The sequence below is a fragment of the Vanacampus margaritifer genome, chromosome 5, assembly GCF_051991255.1.
Source record: "Vanacampus margaritifer isolate UIUO_Vmar chromosome 5, RoL_Vmar_1.0, whole genome shotgun sequence".
Classification (NCBI taxonomy): Eukaryota; Metazoa; Chordata; class Actinopteri; order Syngnathiformes; family Syngnathidae; genus Vanacampus; species Vanacampus margaritifer.
The window spans coordinates 16722393-16743382 of record NC_135436.1 but is presented as its reverse complement, the minus strand read 5'-3'; the positions used below and the strand labels follow the sequence as shown (position 1 = coordinate 16743382).

General features: G+C 38.2%; 1 protein-coding gene across 1 annotated transcript; it reads right to left on the bottom strand.

Moving 5' to 3' along the window:
- Window positions 1–6309: 6309 nt before the first annotated feature.
- On the bottom strand, window positions 6310–18281 carry LOC144052701 (cholinesterase-like). Its single transcript, XM_077566992.1, has 10 exons — window positions 18176–18281; window positions 16816–17121; window positions 15284–15509; window positions 12478–12607; window positions 12219–12370; window positions 11827–12013; window positions 10663–10973; window positions 10220–10429; window positions 9663–9820; window positions 6310–9480 (listed from the first exon to the last, which is right to left on the bottom strand). The coding sequence occupies exons 2-10, from the start codon at window positions 17111–17113 to the stop codon at window positions 9383–9385; spliced, it is 1770 nt and encodes a 589-aa protein (XP_077423118.1). The 5' UTR covers window positions 17114–17121; window positions 18176–18281; the 3' UTR covers window positions 6310–9382.
- Window positions 18282–20990: the final 2709 nt, after the last annotated feature.

Genomic DNA, 20990 nt, shown 5'->3' with positions numbered 1-20990 from the left:
AAAGCTCCTAGGTGTGAATGAAGGATTTTTTAAATTATTATTGGCATGTAATTTATGTTGCAGGTTATATGCAATGACTGCCATTTTGTGTATTGTTTGATTAAAAATCAATGAGAGGGAACTCTAAGTCTAAAGCTGTCACCCCCGCACCCCAGCCTCGTATTACCAGTGTTCCCTCGCTATAATGCGGTTCACCTTTCGTTGTCTTACGGATTTTTTGTTTTTGTGCAATTTCAAATTTTTTTACAGCCTAGTAAGTAGGAAAGTGTATAAATTGTGTGGTGAGGGGCTTTACAGTCTTAAACCATATATCATTAATGTAAAATATAATGCTGACTACTTTGCGGATTTCACCAACGGTAGGTATGTTTTGGAACGTAACTCAACTCCAGTGGTAAACTATTTGGGTCATTTGGTAAATTGTTTCATATTTCAAAATCTATACTGTTGGTCAGTTCACGTGTATGGGTGTTATTTAGTTATTTTTTTTTTTTTTTACAAATGATTGACCCATCAAGAGTGTTGAAAGCATCTTGCTCTCTTTGACGATACAAAGTTAATGGATGAACAAAACTCTTGTTTTTGGGGTCTTCTAAAAAGTGCTGATTTTGGCTGACACCAGCCATATACATCATTGGCATAACAAGCCTACCTCCCACCCTCCGCATTGTAAACGTAAATGCAAACAGCATCTGGCGTATTGAATTTTGCTTGTAGGGCTGTTTAGTCTGTGCCAAAGCTCCATCATAAATCATTCTTTAAAATGCATGGTATAATGAGTTTACTTCCAGAGTACAGTATCAGTATCTTTCTCACAAATACACCCCCACAAATTGCATCTACGGTGCCAGAAGAAATCTGATTGTACCACTTTTTTGTTTGGTTTTGGCACCAGCCCCAGTTGCATCATGGTACCTGAGAGGTGAAGCAAGACACCATGGAGTCTGTTGATCGGTCAGAAGAGAATCAGGAAAAAAATGATGACACCATCCTACTGTATAGACTAGATTAGGGTGACACAGGTGTGGATTTCCTCTCCCTTTCTCTCCCCCTCCCACAGATAAAATCCCATCCCCTCCCAGCACCAAAACAGAGTAAAAAACAAAACAAAAATCCTGTCCCATCCCGTTGAAAATGACTCCTGCTCCCGCTCATAATGACTCGTACTTCTGTACTGCTCCCGTTTTTTAGATCGGCATTATTTAAAAAAAAAAAAAAAAAACTGGATGATAATAATATCCTGTCCTGTCCTAATCCAGTGATTAAAGGTAAAGTTGACTCACTCCATATCCCATGGGTGTTTTCTGGCGGGAACCCAATCTGAGTTAACTACACTTGGGGTGAAGGAGTGATATGATCTCACCCAGTCACCTGGCAACCACCAAATTACATATTCTTCACTAAATGATAGAGTGATTGATGAATCAGTAAATCCAAAATCCTCCGACTGTATACATATTAAAAAGGCTGGGGTTAGGTAAATTGGCAGTACATCACTGAAAATATGTTCGTTCCTCCTCCCTCCACTTGTCATTTGCTGATAATAGAGAAACAAGGGCATTCATCTTGACAAGGTTAAAAAATAGTGACTTTGAATGACAATGCTTTACAGCTATCTTGTTAATTAGAAGATATTACTGGAATGGAGCCATAAGTGTGATAGAGATACACAAGACAGGACTTTGGCATGGGGTGTTGCAAGTGTTGTTAATGGGTAATTGGGAAAAACACTTCCGATTCACAATGAATCTACCGATCCCTGTTTTTTACCTCACAAGGGTTATCTGCATCAGTTATGCATTGTCAAAGAGAAGAAGCCATTTTCAACACTTAAGATTTGTCAAGAATTTGTACAAATGAATGATAAGTAAATCAGTCAATCAATCAATACAATCAATCAATAACAGAAAAACGTGAGGACAGACCTGACTAATTTCAAAATTTGTGAAAAATGAGTTTCTGACTGTGATGATTCAAGTACAGTAGGCCTATATACAACAACTTTGTTCTGTTTTTTGAAGTTATAATGATTATGTGATGAGTCATCCTGTAGCAGATTTTTAAAAAATGGTCAGAGTCTATGCCAGGGGTGGCCAAGTTCGGTCCTCGAGAGCCCCTACCCTGCCTGTTTTCCATGTATCCCTCCTTAAGCGCAGCTAAATCTAATCTCCAGCTCATCGGCGCGCTTTGCAGAAGCCTGATAACGATCCTGATCATGAATCAGGTGTGTTAGTGGAGAGAAACATGGAAAACATGTTGGATAGGGGCTCTCGAGGACCCAACTTGGCCACTCCTGGTCTATGCAGACTAAAAAATAAATAAATCAGGCCTTGAGTCTATGAAAGAACAGATTAACACAAATGAAAACGAAGAAAAAAAAACTAAATGAATTTGTCGCCAGTTTTACATCGTGCTCCGGGGACCGAAGAGGCTTTAAATTTAGCTTTTATTATCCTCAGGCTGATGGACAGACATTTCACTTAAAATTTCATAGGCTTGAATTAAAACAGACCACCCATCCACTAAATACCCACCCACACACAAAGGCATGTTTATACGATGTTAGCATATTCCCAGACACACACACACGCACACACAATAACCTTGCTGTACTCCATACTGAAATCCTCCGGAACACTTTTTTTCCACATTGCTGTGGAGAAACAATGTGGTAAAGCTCACAGTGGATTTCTAACCTTAAGAGGGCACATACTATACAGTAGTTGCAGAAATGGGTAGAGTAATCAAAAATTACACTCACATGAGAGTACCTACTGCAGAAAAGGGCTGACCAACATGGTGTCCACACCAGGTCACCCCAAGCACCATATGAGAAGCACACGGGCCTTTCTACAAATAGCTCAACAGTGATGCTATGACTTGCCAGGAATATTGTAGAAGTAATGGTTTGAAAATGAAAACAATTAAAGACATTTACTGTACTGCAATGTGTTGCATGTTGATATTTATGTCTCTTAAGTTGTTAAATCATTCCTACTAACGATTAAGAGAAACCCTTTACTGCACATGATCAGCGTCCTCACATCGCTGAATATCATTATTAATAACAATTACAGGTCATTTGAGCACTTTTTTTTTTGAATGAATTATACTGATTGGCGTTTGCATGAATGATTAATCAGTCAAAAGTAGCAATCAAGGTCAAAAAGGTTGTTGACCCCTGGTTTAGAATAATATGACTCCAGTCATACCAATCTTTACTTCAGTATGTACCCAGGGAAAAATTGCTAAAACTATTAAGTAACTGAGTAACTTTTGATTTATTTATTTTTTTCTCTATAGAAATATTGTTTTTGACTTCTGAGGACAGCCTGCCAAAAATCATAGCTTTTTGGGCTTCTACTTTGTTTACAAGCATCTCCAGCTCACTTTTTTTTTTCCATTTGTGCTTATGCTTTATAATGTGATTATTTTATCATGCATCATAATCATTCCCACCCGCAAGCCCTGTTTATACCAATTTGCATTTTTATGTGCGAGCGTGGAGTCTAGTACCCCAACATTTCCGCATTGATTGAGATGTATGTAAGGAATGTGCTTGGATTCGTACGTATGTACAAATTCATTCATCTGGATTTTTTTGTGCATGCGACCTTTTCTGGACATGGCCGTGTTTTAGTATGAAAGCCACGCAAGTCTTCGTACATGAGGCCCCAGGTCACCAACAGTTGTGCCAGGTCATCACACACATCTTGGACCAAGTTGCCCACTGTGGTGGTCATCCGTCGGGTAAAAGGATGGTGCTTGCCGGGGGTTATGTCAGTCAACGGTGTGAGTATTGAAATAACATATTTGATAAACTTGAGTGTTGATGACTATTTAGTGGATTGCTGGCTAATACTAACTCATATGATAGAATGTACTCTACAGTTTTGAAGTTCTCTCATAATCTTTATAAAACAAGATGTTTTGTCATCATGCCATCCCGGTCTTACCAGGGTTATTCTAATTTTGGAATTTTTCATTTTAGTTAGTTTTTATTTCGTTTTGAGTTTTGGTTTTTAAATGTAGTTAGTTTTAATTAGTTTTCAAGGTGGTTCTGTTACTTTTTATTAGTTTTAGTTATTTCATAAAGGCTTATTTTGAGATTAGTTTTAGTTAGTTACAGTATTATTATTTTTTTTGTTTGTTTTTTAAATGTGTATTACTTGTGCGCAATATTTAAAAAACACCATAGGGAGCAACGTCATCTGAAGGTGCTTTTCTATTGGATGCTGCAAGATGACGTCACTTTTGTGTGACACAATTTCAAATCCTTATTCCGGTTAATATCAAAATAAATCTACTTAAAATCACATTTAAAATCATCCCCAAAGGCTCATGCATTAAATCAATTACCAAAGACTAAAACGATGGACATTTTTGCTATAATTATAGTCAGTTTTAGTTCGTTTTTTAAACATAATATGTAGTTTCAGTTAGTTTTTGTTTTTAAAAAAACATTTTTGTTTTTAAAAAAACATTTTTGTTTTTAAAAAAACATTTTTGTTTTTATTTTATTTTGTTAACTAAATTATTTTTTTAATTTTAGTTTTAGTTTTTTCGTTAGTTTTAGTTAACTAAAATAACCTTGGGTCTTACGCAGTAGTTTAAGGATTAACATGCAGAACCCAAACATTAATTGGGATATTCCTAAACTTGAAAATCGGAATACCTTCTACCATGCTGTTAGTCCTAGTTGGTTTTTCCATAGACTCGTTCTAATGAACCAATCAATTTACCCAGTGCAACGGTACAGTAAATTAAGGTGAGACCGAGTCGCAACCTTTGCACCGCCTGTACGACTGCGCCATTAAATTTGTTCCCACTGCTCCATTTCCGGATTGTTTAAAGTGCCTAGATCTGAGCAGGAAGCCTTAAGAGAGTGCATTTCCTCACCCCTTGCTGCCAGACGTATTTGTTGCTTATGTCTTCGTCCTCTATTGGTGCTGGATTCTTGTTTACTGATAAATCTCTTTATAAATTAATCTGTTGATTCCCGTGGACTAATTGGCATTACCATTAAGAAAAAGCATCCACTACCCCTCAAGGGCTCGACATTTGTTCCATTACACTCAGCTGCTATTTTTGCACAACACATAACATGAAGTAAGAAATAAAGAGGGTAGCAAGTGGAAATTGACCTTCTGTGTGGGACACTCCACATTATCTCTCTGTATTTTCATATGCTTTGTGATCCATTCTTTGGCCATGAGCTGCCAATTAGACATTATTTCCCCCCCAAAAGAACATGATTTTACACTATGCTATTGTGTAAGCAGCTCCTTATTTCAATAATCTCAAAGATGGTTGCAGGCAACATTCTTCAATATATAGAATACCACCCCCCAACACACACACACATACTCAAACACACTCAAACACATTGAGGTACAGCATAAAATCTTTCCTTCACTAAATTTTGTTGCAAGTCCATAAAGGGCAAGCTTTTAAATTAGCATTAATACTTCTTCCTAGCAGCTGTCTCAACTTAAAAGCATTTGACCCTGAATCAGCTCACTCTCGCTTTAAACTACCGGTTTAATTTATTTATTTCTGCTGCTTTCATCACGGACTAGAAAGCAACTAAACTATACATGTTGCAGCCAAAGCAGAACATTATCACATTATCACCACTCGTATAATAGTCTTTTCCCAGTTAAGCATTTCACAATGAGCCAACCAAATTAATGCTGAACTGTATTTGACAGTCTCACATTTATAATGGACACAATAAATTTGTAGTTTTCAGTCAAGTCTATAATGTACTTTAGGTGATTGCAGGCTCTTGAGAATAATGAATATGATATTAAAAAGTGATGATATTACTGACACTTTTTTTGAATACTCCTCATTTGTCTGCTTGATTGGAACAACGGTCTTGGTAATCACTTATAATGTCCACTGCCAAGCCTTTGACAACATGTTCCGCCTTAACTATGCCTGGGTGTTGTAAATGCTAATTTCAGTAGACGTGTGGGAGGTGTCCTTAATTAATGGATGTGTCACTGTCAGATTTGTTGATCACCACTCAACCTTGACATCTGTCCCCCAGCAGCTGTTTTTTTTTTTTTTACTTATTATAGATCATTCTCTCTTATTTTTGTCATTAAAAAATAAGTGTACTCGTATGAATAAAATTTGATAGGGCATGTACCAACCACATGAGCCGGATATGTACCCAGGATCCTCTTTTTCATCCTTTTTTTTTTTTACATGTATGTTATTTTTACAGTTCTCCTGATAAAAAAAAAAAAACACACACACACAAAAAACACACCAAAAAACAACCAGAAATGTCCGCTTTATGATTTTTTAAGAACTAACTAAAGTTTGATAATGCCATAATACAAACAATCAATAGAAATAGGAAGTTAAACTCCCATTACTGAAAATGACAGACAATAATAAAAAATAATGAGATGTGTATATGTACAGATGTTAACTTTGGAATCACATAGCTCTTTGCTTTCTACAAACATGACTACTTATGGGGCAAACACACCGTCTTCACACAAAGAAAAATAACTAAGCATAAAAATAAAATAAAAAATATTTTACCATTAACATAATATGAGATCAAAGCAAAATAGTTAATTAAGAAACACTCAATTTTTTCAGAACTTCTATTTTATTGTTAACTAATTGATTAATGCTTGTCTTCTTGTAATAAGCAAATGCAATTACTACCAATAGAAACTAATGCATTAGTAAAAATACAGGTATTCCCTGATATAAAAAAAAAAGAAAAAGAAAATACACTTTGGTTTAATAAACAGTAACTCAGCAGGTTCTATTTTCGTTCCCAGTGTAAGTATTGCATGAGTCGCGGTCTAAAACTGCACAGGGGAAAGCTAGACTAGGTTTTGGTATTTGGTATTTTCACAGTTACAAACAGTTTTGTGCCATTGTGGGCATGAACACAGCTGACTTGACCGCTAATCGAAGTAGCTCCTTTCACTCTCATTAAAATCGTCACAAAAGAAGTGCAGTCCTTGTCATGACGAAAGCAGAAATTGATTTGCTGGAGTCCATACAAAGTATGTTTAGAAAGAACTGCAACCAGACCTCCATGGTCAGTTGATGTAAAGTTAACCAAGGAGATCATAGATCTGTGAAGTGGGCACTTGGAGACCACCTTTCATCCCAATCATTCTCGTCAATGTATCAAATTCCATATAGGTGTGCTGCGGCCAGTGGAGTGATTTTAAAAATAATAAATACTGTATGATGACAATAATAAAGCGTTCAATGGATTCAATTCTACAATGATTCAGAGGGTTCAAGCCGCACTGTTGTTGTATTTACGAATGTTATACGATGGCATCCACCACACATGTCCATGGAGCGCAGAACCTGTCTGCCTTTGCGCTGACCAAATTCTTCAAAATTGTATTACACTACCTGCGCAAATAGTTAGACGTGGTTCCACTAGGCATAAAGTTTAGTCACCTTTAGCCACCGAATGTCACGTGTTGTCGAAGGAACACCCTCCATGGCACAGAGCATTTGGAAAAACTCCCAAAAAGGCCAAACAAGGCTTGCATCAGCATGAAAATCATGATGTAGGCTACATCGTGATGTAGGCTAGGGATCGATTTCACAAAACATGTTCAATAAACACCCCGAACAGCGACTTGATATACACTGAGAAAGGAAACTCTGCGTTTTCGGTTCCAGGACAGCTGATTTGAGGTAGTTATATCAACACAGAGTAGTTTCACCTAGCGTTACCACTACACTAAAAAGATCACATCAATGGGATCCCGATTTGTCGAGTCACCATGGCAACGGGGAAGCGTTTTTTATTTTTTTACCCCTCTCAACTAGAAATCTTAATGCGATCATATGGCGAATTTGAAAATGTCCTTAGAAAAAAAAGTGCATCACTGCAGCTGCTCCCCAAAGAGGAAGGCGGCGTGCGAGAACGTTGCTGCTCGGGTGTCGGGTCAATCGTAACGTTAGGTTTATGGACTGTGTTACTACGGTAACTGACCAAGAGCTTAAATGACCTCTTTTTATGAAACTCTTTTTCTCTGGTTTCAGTTACCTCCCCTTCTGAAACGGAAGACGCAGAGGTTCCCACATTTCAGGGTTTCTTGACCCAGGGTTCTCACTAAACCTGCTTTGTGAAATAGACCCATGTTCTTACGGTCAAACCCAGCTGCACCATACGAATATAGAACCCAGAGTGTTTGCGTCAGTGCATTCAGAACCTCTACTTCTTCGTCTTTTTTTATTTTTTATTTTAGATATAAACTGAAATTGCAGAAATAGCAGGTATCGAGATTGTGGACTTCAACACTTAAAATGGCACTCAGTTTCAGGTCAAAATATGTTAACTGCATTTAATTTCCGACATGTCAAAAATGTAATGATGACTGTAGCTATTGTCATAAAGAAAACTCCAAAACATGCAACGGTTCACACAACTTGTTCACTGTAAACATGTCAATTCATCGCACCATTTCGAGACAAAAAAGAAAAGAAAAGATCTAGTCAATAGTGAGTATTCCCTGCAGAGTGATCCAGTGAGGAAAATAGATAGGTAAGGTAAATTGGTACATGAATGTTATCATTCCAGAATGGAAATCTTACTTGTAGTCATACAGCACAATTATCCTTGAATGTTTAACAAGCACTTTAAAATTGCTCTGACACGAAATGCTTCCCTACCTTTTTGACTTCAGCTGCCTCAAACAACTTGATTCAGATATTATTTTATGACGAACACTTCTTCAAAATCGGGCTTGGACCTACATACAAACTTAAACCAAATGACAGTTTGAATAAGATTATTTTAAATGAAGCCACAAGTTGACAAAGAACCTCTACAGTTGCAGTGGAACAGAACAAAATCCAATGCAGCTCCATTTTTTACAAGGACTAAAATAACTTCAAACTCCACTCCACTCATTATATTATATTATATTATATTATATCATACTACAGTAACATATAGTCTAATATAGCATAGTACAGTATATTATATATCATATTCTATAGCCTATATTATATTTTATGACTTTGCTCCTGCCAAACATGGACGTAAAGAAAAAAAGGACCGGTTGGGGGAGGCCGTATATCCCATGATGTGAAATTCTATTAACTCTGCTGGAAATTGTTGTTGCAAGCATTACTCATAAACACAGTCCACACACGTGCACAAATAGATTATGTGGGCATGCAGGCAAGGTACAGTTGTCAGTTGTGAGGGGGTGGGCTCGCTCGCTCAAGACTCAGGAAGCAGACTACCATTTCTCCAACAACCAATCCGGAATAGGTAATCGACCCTGCGACAAGGCACTGTTCCCCCCCGTATTTGGTATATCGGCATCTGACAGTCAAGCTAAATGGAAGACAGATTTGCCTCCTGCACCCTTTACAAACAGATTAATGTGATAAACAATGACATTATAAGGAACATACAACTGTAGTGGAGCATTATTCCATTTGCAGTCATACAAGCCTGTAGATTATCTGTGGACAAAGACACAAACAAATACAGTTGTGGGATTAAAATAAGTGATCAACTATAATATAATGCAATACATTAATTATAAATATGAAACACTGTTTTGTAAAACAAAGACTCTTAAGGTTAAAAGATGTGTGGTCTGATTGATGATTGGTGCGCTAATACATTGTGAAAAATGTCGTACCTGAAACCTTTTGTATTCCAGGAATAACTTTATTCCATAAGAAACACTCGCTGGCTCTCAACATCCTTCTTTTTTCTGGAAAGTTAGAGTTCAGCGTGATATACTCTTGGCGTTCAGGGGTGAACAAGGGCCATGAAGCCCCATCAATTCCTGGGTTTCTAAGTAAAAAATATTACAAAAAGAATTGACACACACAAAACTACCAGGGCAAATTACACTTACACAACTTTAAGGACACCTTATTCTAAATATCAATGCGGTAAAAGATTAATGAAGAAAGTCGAAGTTTATCCCCCTTGCTGCAGTATAATTTTATGTGGTCTGAATTGTTGCTGTCACGGCTACGACTGATTAGGCAATAACTATAAATGTTGCATTGCTAGTATTCTAGACATTCCTTGTTGTTTTTAGAACAATTGACTTTTTCACAAATGTTTGAATGAAGCATAATGCATGATTAGGTGTTTGAATACATTAAATACATGTGCTGCAACGGGATGACACAGAGTCAGTGACTAAGGAGTATGTACGTCCATTACGTATTTGATTATACATACCCCGTCCTTGCAAAGTTGGCCCAGTGTTTTAGAAATTTCTTGGTCATGTTCACTTCAGTCTTCGTGTATCCCCATGTTACATTCAGTGGCATTCCAAACACAAATTCTATCTCATAACCATGTAAAACACCCATCCATGCCGGCCAAGGATTTATGGAAGACTGGTGGTCAAAGAAATACAAGAATGATCTACCACCCTGTTGTGAATACCTGGGGGAAACAAACATAATAATATTATTATCATTACTTATCATTATTTGGATGATTTTTTTTTAGCTGCCCTCTCTAAACAGCCATTTGTTCAAAAACCTTTCCGTTTTCTATGCCTAACCCTATGCAATTCCACACAAAATTAGATTCCAGAATTTATGACTGTGAGACATACACGCTAATCACCAAGTCCACCAACATTAATGTAATACTGTTGACACGCTTAAATTTACCTGTGAGCAAACTCTAACAAAGGACAAACAAAAAGTCTGTCTCCAACCAGATTCCCCAGGGATTCCCGGTTTTTCATCCTGTTATGCTCATCTGTCCAATCAGTGTAGTGGAAAATCGCTCCTTCTTCTGCAGCAGCGTCCGAGCCTGGCATTGCCAGCCGTACTCCTTCCATGAACTCCTTCTTGGTGATGAGACTTTCACCAGTGAGGTTGAATCCTGGCGCCCCATAAAGTAAAAAGTAGGGCCCTTCATTCTTGTTTAATCCAAAAAATACGTCTTTTTTTGGAAGTATATGACTTTGCAGCAACACCTGTAGAGAAAAAATTATATACAGTATTTTTTTAGATCGTGACTTCTAGATTTTTTTTTCATTCGTACTATTCTACTGTGAAGCAGATATTTGTCCACATAGAGTTTACAGAATGTCCGACCAATCACGTACGACCTAGAGCGTAGGTGTCAAATACCAGTCCTCAAACACAGCAGAATCAAATAATCAGGATCATTATAAAAATTTCTGCAGAGCTTGCTGACTAAGACACTCTTAAGTTTATACCACAAAAATAACGAGACCTAAAATCAGTGTCACTGCTCACTGGTTAGTATTCGAGCCATGCAGTACAACAGGAGGAACACAAAACAAAATCAGCCACCATCGGCTGCGCACCAGGCATCCCTCAATCTCAAATTCTTGGCTGAATTTGGGTGCCAGTGCGTCCCTGCCTGCATACATTCTTTTTTGGAATGAATTGCTGCATGAAGGTCAAATTTGGTCAACTGCTAACTTTGAAGATAAATCCTGTGAGGATGGTTTACAGATGAAAAACAAAAGTGGTTGTTTGTGGTTTGTCTGTTTTCTACAGATCATTTATGCACAAAGAAATTCCTCTTCACATGACTATTGTTCATTAATGAGTGTTTTTGTAGTGCCAACAACTTCAAAGCATCCAATCTCTTTTCCCTAGCGGAATATGTACGCTAGTTTCAAAAGCTGAACTCTCCAATATATATATATATATTTTTCCTATTATACTCATTAACAGATAACATCACTAGACTCTAAGCAGCATATCAACTTAAAATCTATCACTAATGCTCATGATACAGTCTATGTGTATATGTGGCATACCCTTAGTGACGTGACATGACAGACTCAGACCTACTTCAACTTTATCAGGTAGGAAGTCCCCATCCACAGTAGGTCCAAAGGGGTTGGGCAGTATATTAGGCTCTGTGAGAACATCAAATTGCTTTGAGGTTATCACTGAAGGATCAGCCGTTTGTAAACAGACGTCCAGTTGAGCTGGAGAAGATGTGGTGCAGCCGATTAATGTTGCCAGCCTCATGGACCTGGATGGTAAAGCAATAATGTAGCTGGTTCACATACTCAGAATGGAATGCTGACTTGCAAAAAAGCGACATTCTTAGAAAATGTGACAGATTTGAAATCTGCAACAATATATTTGCAAATTAACTGGGTTACAAAAAAACACACACACACACACACACTGATGAGTAACCAACCGGGTTTGAACGAAGAAAAACTTTTCACTACCTTTCATAGATAACTGACTTGCTGGCTGAGGCCCATGGTGCATTCGGGGAACCACTCTGCATGACAGCCCTTTGAAAAAGGTCATGACTGCCGGGGGAGAGGAGGTGGTAGCCGACAGATGCAGACCCAGCACTCTCCCCAAAAATTGTGACCTGTGCAATACAGCAAGAGGAAACACCTTGCATTACTTTTGTTAAGACAACTTTGCAACTTAATTACTATTACATAACAAAGAAAAAAAATATATGAAAATTCTTACCCGTGAAGGATCACCCCCAAAAGCGACAATATTACTGGCTACCCATTGGAGGGCCAAGCGCTGGTCCAGGAGACCTGCATTGCCTTGGATGTTGTTGTCAGGCAAAGCCAAGAAGCCAAGCGCACCAATTCTTAAATAAATGATACAAATGAGTTAATTACTACAATTAACTCATTCACTCCCAGCCATTTTCACGGAAGCAACCCCCTTCACTCCCGGCTGTTTCACTGGATTTTGACTGATTTTGCAAGGCCCATAGAATATATTGTTCTATCGCTATAAAAACATGGAACCTACCAAAAGAAAGATTAGAGTCTCTTCTTTCATTAGAAAAAGGTATATTTCTATCTGTTTCCATTTTGCAGCAATTAGCATTAGAATATAGTGACATTTCAGCATTATTCACAAATCTATTTAGAATTGTGAGTAAATGAGCTTGTTTGCAACATGGCCCTGGTTGATCTCTTTTGCTCTGCTGACAACTGCTGGCCGTTTGTGCAATAACTACCATTTCTTCAACTGTTCTTTGCAGTTGAAAGGCTGCATCAAAGGCTTCTGTATGCTCTAGCATAAATCAAAAAATATATATATATATATATACAGCATAAATACGTCTTTGGGACACTTAAAACCTTTAAAATAGAACTTATTTATATGTTTTTGGGAGCAAATGAGTTAATGATAGCCTGAACATCAATTTATTGACATTATTTATAGGTGGCCAGTACATAACCCAGTGATTTTCTTTAGAAAATGCATCTGTAAAAGACATGCCTGACTGCGAACTTTGCTCCTCCAACTACAAGTCAACCTGCAGTTCTTTTTCCTTGAGTCGTAATGGAAAAAGTAAATGGCATACATAAACAACACTTAATTTCTCACAATACTGTATCATCAAAGCCCTTTTTTAGTGTCCCTTTTTTCATTCATTCAACCGTTGTGGCCATGGAGGAAATAGTTAATCCACATTCACACGTTGATGATGCAACCTCAACAGCAATGTGGGCCTCAGTTACTTGATCAAGGACAAGTCGAGAGAAGCAAGGAAAATAGTTATCAAAAGTGGAAGTGGACAGATTTGAGACAATCTCTCTACGACACGCGCAAGCCACTCTTGATCCCTATTCTTTCAACTAACCTCACCAGCGCTCATCAAACGAGTAATTTCTTTCACCTGCATGATCTTTTTTCTTTCCTTTCTTTTCTTTTTTTTTTTGGACGGGGCATGCCAAAGGCTTTTTCTGATGTAACCCATCCATTTATTCAGACTTGGAACTGGCACTGGAGATATCCCAAATCAAGGTTTCACCCATGAGTCTGACCCATGGTAACCAATCTAAATTAAGTATCTCTTATGAAGCAAAACATTTATGGTCTATTGGTAAAGCTGAGTTTAGTACAGCAGAGTGGACCCAGAGAATGCAGAATGCAGACCAAGGCCATTTGAAAGGGGATTTGGGACTGCGTATCCTGCCAGGGACTGAGTCTCCGAGGCCTCCCTATGACTTTCTCCATTTAGAAAGTGACAGGTGGTCCTATCTGTCTATCACCAACATGACTTGGTTTCAGTGAGCACCCAAACACTGTTAGCATGGCAAAGAAGGCTTAAGTACCTTTACATTACACTTCCTCTTTTGAAATAATTTCTATAGTCATCAAGGTCATTATTAGTCAAGAGTGGCTGCCTCTATACATACCTTATATGTAAGCACAAAAGTCCTGAGGGAATTTATGTTATAGGGCAGGGGTGCTCCACTTCGGTCCTCGAGAGCCCCTATCCAGACTGTTTTCCATGTTTCCCTCCTGCAGTACAGCTGAATCTAATGATCAGCTAATCAGCAAGCTTTGCAGAAGCCTGATAACGATCCTGATCATGAATCAGGTGTGTTAGCGGAGAGGAACATGCAAAATAGGCTTGATAGGGGCTCTCGAGGACCGAACTTGGCCACTCCTGGTCTATGCAGACTAAAAAAAATAAATAAATCAGCCCTAGAGTCTATGAAAGAACAGATTAACACAAAGGAAAACTAAGAAAAAGAAACAAAATGAATTTGGCGGCAATTTTACATCGTGCTCCGGGGACCGAAGAGGCTTTAAATTTAGCTTTTATTATCCTCAGGCTGATGGACAGACATTTCACTTAAAATGTCATAGGCATAGACTCAGGATGTGAGATACTAACGGTACACTTTGCCTATTTGTCGCACATTGATAAACGTACATTTCCATGAATATTTTTTTTTTTAGCCATACGCCCAGACAGTCTGTAAAAATGTCCAGGCAAAAGTGTGGACGTTTGGTTACCCTAGTTTAGGTTGAGGTTCTGTGGTGCAGCTTTTATGGACCTTGCTTTTGTAACAGGGGAACAGCCATACTGGAAAGGGCCTTATAATATAATATATTTATAATTCTTACCAAGACTATAGCAAATCATGTTTTAAAATGTCTCTGCAAAATGGCATATGTGCATTTATTCAATTTATTTTTATTTTTATTTTTATTTTTATTTTTATTTTTATTTTTATTTTTATTTTTATTTTTATTTTTATTTTTATTTTTATTTATTTTTATTTATTTTTATTTATTTTTATTTATTTTTATTTTTATATAATTCTAGATTTTCTGTGTTACAGTACATCTGCTTTTCCATTGTCTAAGCTGCCTAACTTGTTGTGAATGGATCATGGAGAAGGATTTGATACTACGCCAGCAGCAACAGAATCCACTGTATAAGAACCATTACACTAATAATGCCCCCCCCCCCCCCCACACCCCAGTAAATTATTATTACATGATAAGTCCTCACCTATAATTCATTGATACCACAACAACACCTTCAACTTTACTCAGGTAGCGGCCATCATAGATGTCCAGAGAGGATGTTCCCGAAATAAACCCCCCTCCATAGATCCAGACAAGGACAGGAGCCAGTGGACTCAGACTAGCTTTGCTGAAAGGGGTCCAGACATTTAGATATAGACAGTCCTCACTCAACTTAGTGTTTGGGTTCCACATCTCTGCGCCCCTGAAACCTGTAGATAATATAAAAATAAATGCATAAATCATAGCTCAAATCCAAAAGTGAGAGTGACTCAAACACCGCTACAGGGGTTGGCACTCTTCTCTTAGATGTATGGAGGTGAACTTCATTGTTAGTCATAAATTCAAGAGCTTCATTTCATGAGCATGTATGCAAAGCTGGCATCAGTAGGTTCTGCCAACGGAGTATCTAATTTGGTATTCAAATCTATATTTGGAGAATGCTTTGGCCATTTGCAATGTACATAGGACTAACACTATCTGGTTTCTAAACAACCGTCATTGACAGGTGGTCGTGTCTATAAATAGCAATGTATTCGTGACCCAAGCCTGTTCCATCTACAGTAGGAGGCTTGGCTTGTCAGACTACACATGCACAGCTGATAAAATAAATAAATAAATACACACTGATACAAATCTGTAAGTAATTATAGTGTTTTGGATATTTATTCCTTCAGTTAGGAATCATACAATCACATACTTAATTGTGTTTTGTAATCCATCCATCCATCCATTTTCTTAACTGCTTGTCCACATAAGGGTTGCAGGGCGGGGGGGCGCTGGAGCCTATCTTGTTCTATATGATACAATATGAAAGCTACATTTTCTAAAAGCCCCCCAAATGCTACAGGTGTGCTTATAGCCACGGGGAAAGGAAGCTGTTCAATGTATTACATAAATGGATAAGAACTTGTTTTTTTTTCCAAAATACTGCACACTGGGAAAATGGCCTCAACACAAATTTGGTTTGGCTTAGAAGATAATGTACCACTACACAAGGCCATATGATACAGTCTCAAGTGACCATCATGCAGACTTTTTAAATTAAGGTAAGTAAGAGTCTGTCCATCCACTTTATGCAGTGCTTGTCCTCATTAGAGTCACAGGTGAGCTATTCTAGCTGACTACGCAAGATCTATGGAACACGATGATAGACAATAGCAATGGTAAGGAAATCAATCAAATAGTATTGTTTGTCTTACTATAAGTCAAGGTTCATCTTCCTATGAATCACGCTTCACTCCACCGTACATTATGTTTTATTTTTTTCTTGAGATGTCTTAATGGGACTTGTAGTCTTATTTTGACATCCTTCCAAATGACTGTTATGATGTTTTGAAATATGAATCAACAGTATTTGTCAAAATGTCAGCATCGCATGAAACCCAAGAACACAACTATGGAAAACTATGCAATTCCCACCCACTGCGTTTTCTCCTGCCAAATGTTCTTCCATGATTCTACAGTGCCATAGACCAACACAAGAAGTCACTAAATATGAGAGAAATTGTGTCATACCTGGGTAGTATGTATCTGGAATCTGGTAGCACGAATTTGCATAGTTTGTGGCATCTAACACTCCATCCCATCTTTCTGCAGGCTCTGGAGCTTTGAATCTCAGTTTGCCAAGAGGTGGTTTTGCAAATGGAATTCCAAGGAAGGCTCGGACATCACCACTGAGCACGGGAAGATATTTTCCTCTGACTTTCCCATTGATAGTATTGACTAAAAGGTCCTCCTGCGTGGTCAGTGACACAGACAGGATTGAAAGTAGTATAAGAAGAGCACAGGTCTTATGTGCGGTGTATGTTGCCATTGGAAATCCTTTAAGAAACAGAAACATACATGCATGAGAGCCAATATTACATTTCTGACTAAAACAATTGGAAGAAGTTTATGTCAAGCATGATGTCACATGGGACCTCAATTCAATGTTAAACATGAAACTGGGTTGTTTGTTGTGACGCTACTTAAATAAATATTTATAAATATAATATATTAAATACAGCCAGTATAAAAAACAAATAAATAAATAAATAATCTGACATGCCCGCGACTCTAGTGATGATAAGCGGTTCAAAAATTTATGGATTGCTAAATAAATAAATAACGTTGAGTCTACCCATGGAAATTATCTTTTAAAAGTTGACTCAGAGTCAACTAAAAACAGATCTACTTCTTTTTTACAGTTGTGCTGTCAGAATCTTAAGAATGTTCAATTTTGATACATGTTTGTAGTCAAATTAAATTCATGCTGTCTTCTTATTTCTTTACTCATTAACTGAATGTCGAAATGTAATTGCCTGGACAATTAATCTCACAATTAATGCAGTTTCTTACAGTGTCCATTTTGAACAAAATGGCTGATCTGCCTATGTAAAGTGATTTGTTAGGCATTTACAGTTTCCCCTGTTTTTATTCCAACACTGCATTAACTTCCACGCATGAGCATTTACATCTATTTGTGCAACAGGCATTCTTCCCTGGAGGAAAAGTAATAAAATATGTTTGCGTGAAATGCTATTGTTTAAAGCAGGCAAATAAATTATTATGCATTGCTAATTAAGCAAAATTTAACTGTAACTTTGCAGTATAGCCTAATGCTGTAAATGTTGTTAGTTGAACAAACGCTACAGTGCGCCAACAAGCGCACTCGGAAACTTCAGATGGTGTGCGCGTGCGTGCCATGTGCGGGCACCTCACGTTGCTCTTTGCAGTGCGTTCTGATAATCCCAACATTCGCCGATTTAGCGGACATTACGCACGCATGCACGCACGAGTCTCACGTAAAAGGTGCAGATGCCACGCAGCAATGATGCACGTTGGAATAAAACATGCGCGCCGGATTTATTGATTAAATTGTGTTGTGACGTCTTACCTTGTCAGTTGCAGTTTGACTCTGCGTGGAGTGGATGAGTACGCTGTTGTTGACATGAGGAAGGCGTGGAATCACTGAGTCCCTGTCCCGCGTCTGTGGACTTCCCCCCTCCCAGAGTCATACAGTAGCTTCACCCCAGCAGCAGCAGTAGTAGTGTTAGAACCACCGCTAATGAGAGTAAAGTGAACAGTTGAACCCTGTAAACAAGGGTGTGCAAGCTTTGCCTAGGCCCATCCTGCAGAACTGGCACACACCTGGAAAAAAAAAAATATATATAGATATATATATTTTTTTTTTATTGATGCGTGTGTAATTCATCTTTACCATAATTACCTTATAGGAGATTAAGTTCAAAGATAAGGGTCACTTTTGTATGCTTCATTTATCACTCCTATGGGTCGGGATATACTGGACCATTACATTTTTGACAGTGTTGTAAATTAATTTGATACAACATATCATATTGAATGTTGCTTCTTTGTGCAAGTGTTTCTATTGTTTTGGTCTATGAGTTGACTGTAAGTCATATGTGGTTGCAAACACATTTTCAAATGAATCCTATTACTGATAATATTTCTAATACTATAAACTCATTAAGTGGCAAAATTGGGAAAATGGCCCAGAAAATGAATATAGCAAACTTAAAATCATTTAGGTCAGCGAGGATTGGATGGACCTGTGTGTCTACATTTCCATCCAATGTGTTAGTTAACACTAATTTGTAGTGATGGGAAAATGAAGCCTCATGAAGCACTTGTGATATTTTTTGACTCCTCTAGATGGCACTATTGGTTTAAAAAGGCAGTGGAAATGTAATACATTTTCATTGCACTAGCCTTTATATTTGAACCAAGAGCACCATCTAGAGGAGTAAAAAAAAATAGTAAAAGTGCTTCATGAAGCTTCATGAGGCTTCATTTTCCCATCTCTACATTTCCATTTTTATTACAGTGTGTGAGTGTGAGGCTCTATATTTAACTTTTGTAACCGTAACTCAAAAAAAAATAACAATAGACCAAACAAACTTTGAAAATAAGTCTGCTTTTTAAGTCAATATAAATATTCATAATTGTTGTATGTTTTAAGCTTTACATTCTAATTATTGTATTTTGTCTCTCATCTCCTCATCCATGTATTACACTTCATTCATAGTGGTTTTGAGTTTTGACCAAATTCCAATTGCTTTTTATTACAAGAAATTCCTGCATGTTGATGATTTCCCTGAGCGTTCCAAGATTCAACAACAACAAAAAAAGCTGGAATCCTTAAGCAGTGATGTATTTTTCTGTCTCTGTGCCAGTCTCCCATCTGTGTCACCCTATTTCAACCCATGAGCAGGGAGCGGGGGCCTCCACTGGTAACATGAAGCTCAACACTAGGGTGAGCCTGTTGAACAGTAGCAAAAAAGAAATGAATGAATGGGTGTGTGGATATAGGACAGATCTGTTTTCCCCTTATGATGATGAAAAAGATTGGACTCAGGTTTATTCAGCCCAACATTGGTCACCAGGGCCCCTCTCAGGGACCTGGCCTGATGGTAGGACTTGATGCGGAGCTTTCTTGTGGCTAGGCATGAAACAAGGACGAAAGTCCAAAAAGAGAAACATGGGTCCCCCTTCCAATAGCTCACCACCTGTGGCAGGGATCCTTCTGGGAAGAAACCTCCCATTGGGGATTCCCTCCTTCAGCTGAGGGATTCCATGCTAACTGACAGTTAGACCCAGAATGACACGAATGGGAGAGACCCAAGTGATGCTCTGTTATTCAGCTTCTTCAGGAATGTCAGGAATGAATAAATACTGTACCTTGTCCTTATGTGGACTTGGCACCAGGACACCCCTGGCTGCAGTTCACTGATTGACTTTGTGTTTGTCTATGTGACGATTTACAACTGGTCAAACTCCAAAGCAGACTGAGACCTTTGTAAAGAAAAAAAAATATTTTAGGGATGTCAGGCGAATTTTTTTTAATCGTAATTATTTGCATGACTTCAGTAGTTTGTTTGTACAGTATTTTTTTTTTTGCTGAGTTTTCATAGTCTTGTCAACATAAAAGTGGGAAAAAATGTTAAACTAATAGAGATATGGCTGCATCTTTTAGTCATTGATACATTAATTTCATAATTATTCAGAAAATTGAGTTAAAAATAAAAAGATGTACTGCACTGTAGAAAAACAAGTGTGATATTGATTTGTGTTGAGATATTTTTTTCTGCCATTAGATGGCATAAGCAGCCGAAATGAGTTTACTCCGCAGGGTGTCCGGGCTCTCCCTTAGAGATAGGGTGGGAAGTTCAGCCATCCGGGAGAAACTCAGAATCGAGCCGCTGCTCCTCTGCATTGAGAGGAGCCAGTTGTGGTGGCTCGAGTATCTGGTTCGGATGCCTCCTGGACGCCTCCCTGGAGATGTGTTCCGGGCATGTCCCACCGCCAGGATGCCGCGGGGACGACCCAGGACATATGTCTCTCGGCTGGCCTGAGAACACCTTGGGATCCTGCCGGTGGAGCTGGTTGAAATGGCTGGGGAGAGGGAAGTCTGGGCTTACCTCCTAAAGCTGCTGCTCCTGGCCTCGGATAAGCAGTAGAAGATGGATGGATGGATGAGTGGACGGACGGATGGTATAATTGCATTTTTAAGATGTTGGTGACAGCTCAGTGCATTTTTCTTTTCATATTGAGAGCAATCTATCTTTAACATGAAGTAACCTGTGGAATTTTGCAAATTTTTAAAATTGTAAAATACAGCTTGACCCCATTCTCCACAAATACATGCATTATTATTAAATGTAATACTGCTAACTTTTGACGTGGAAGTG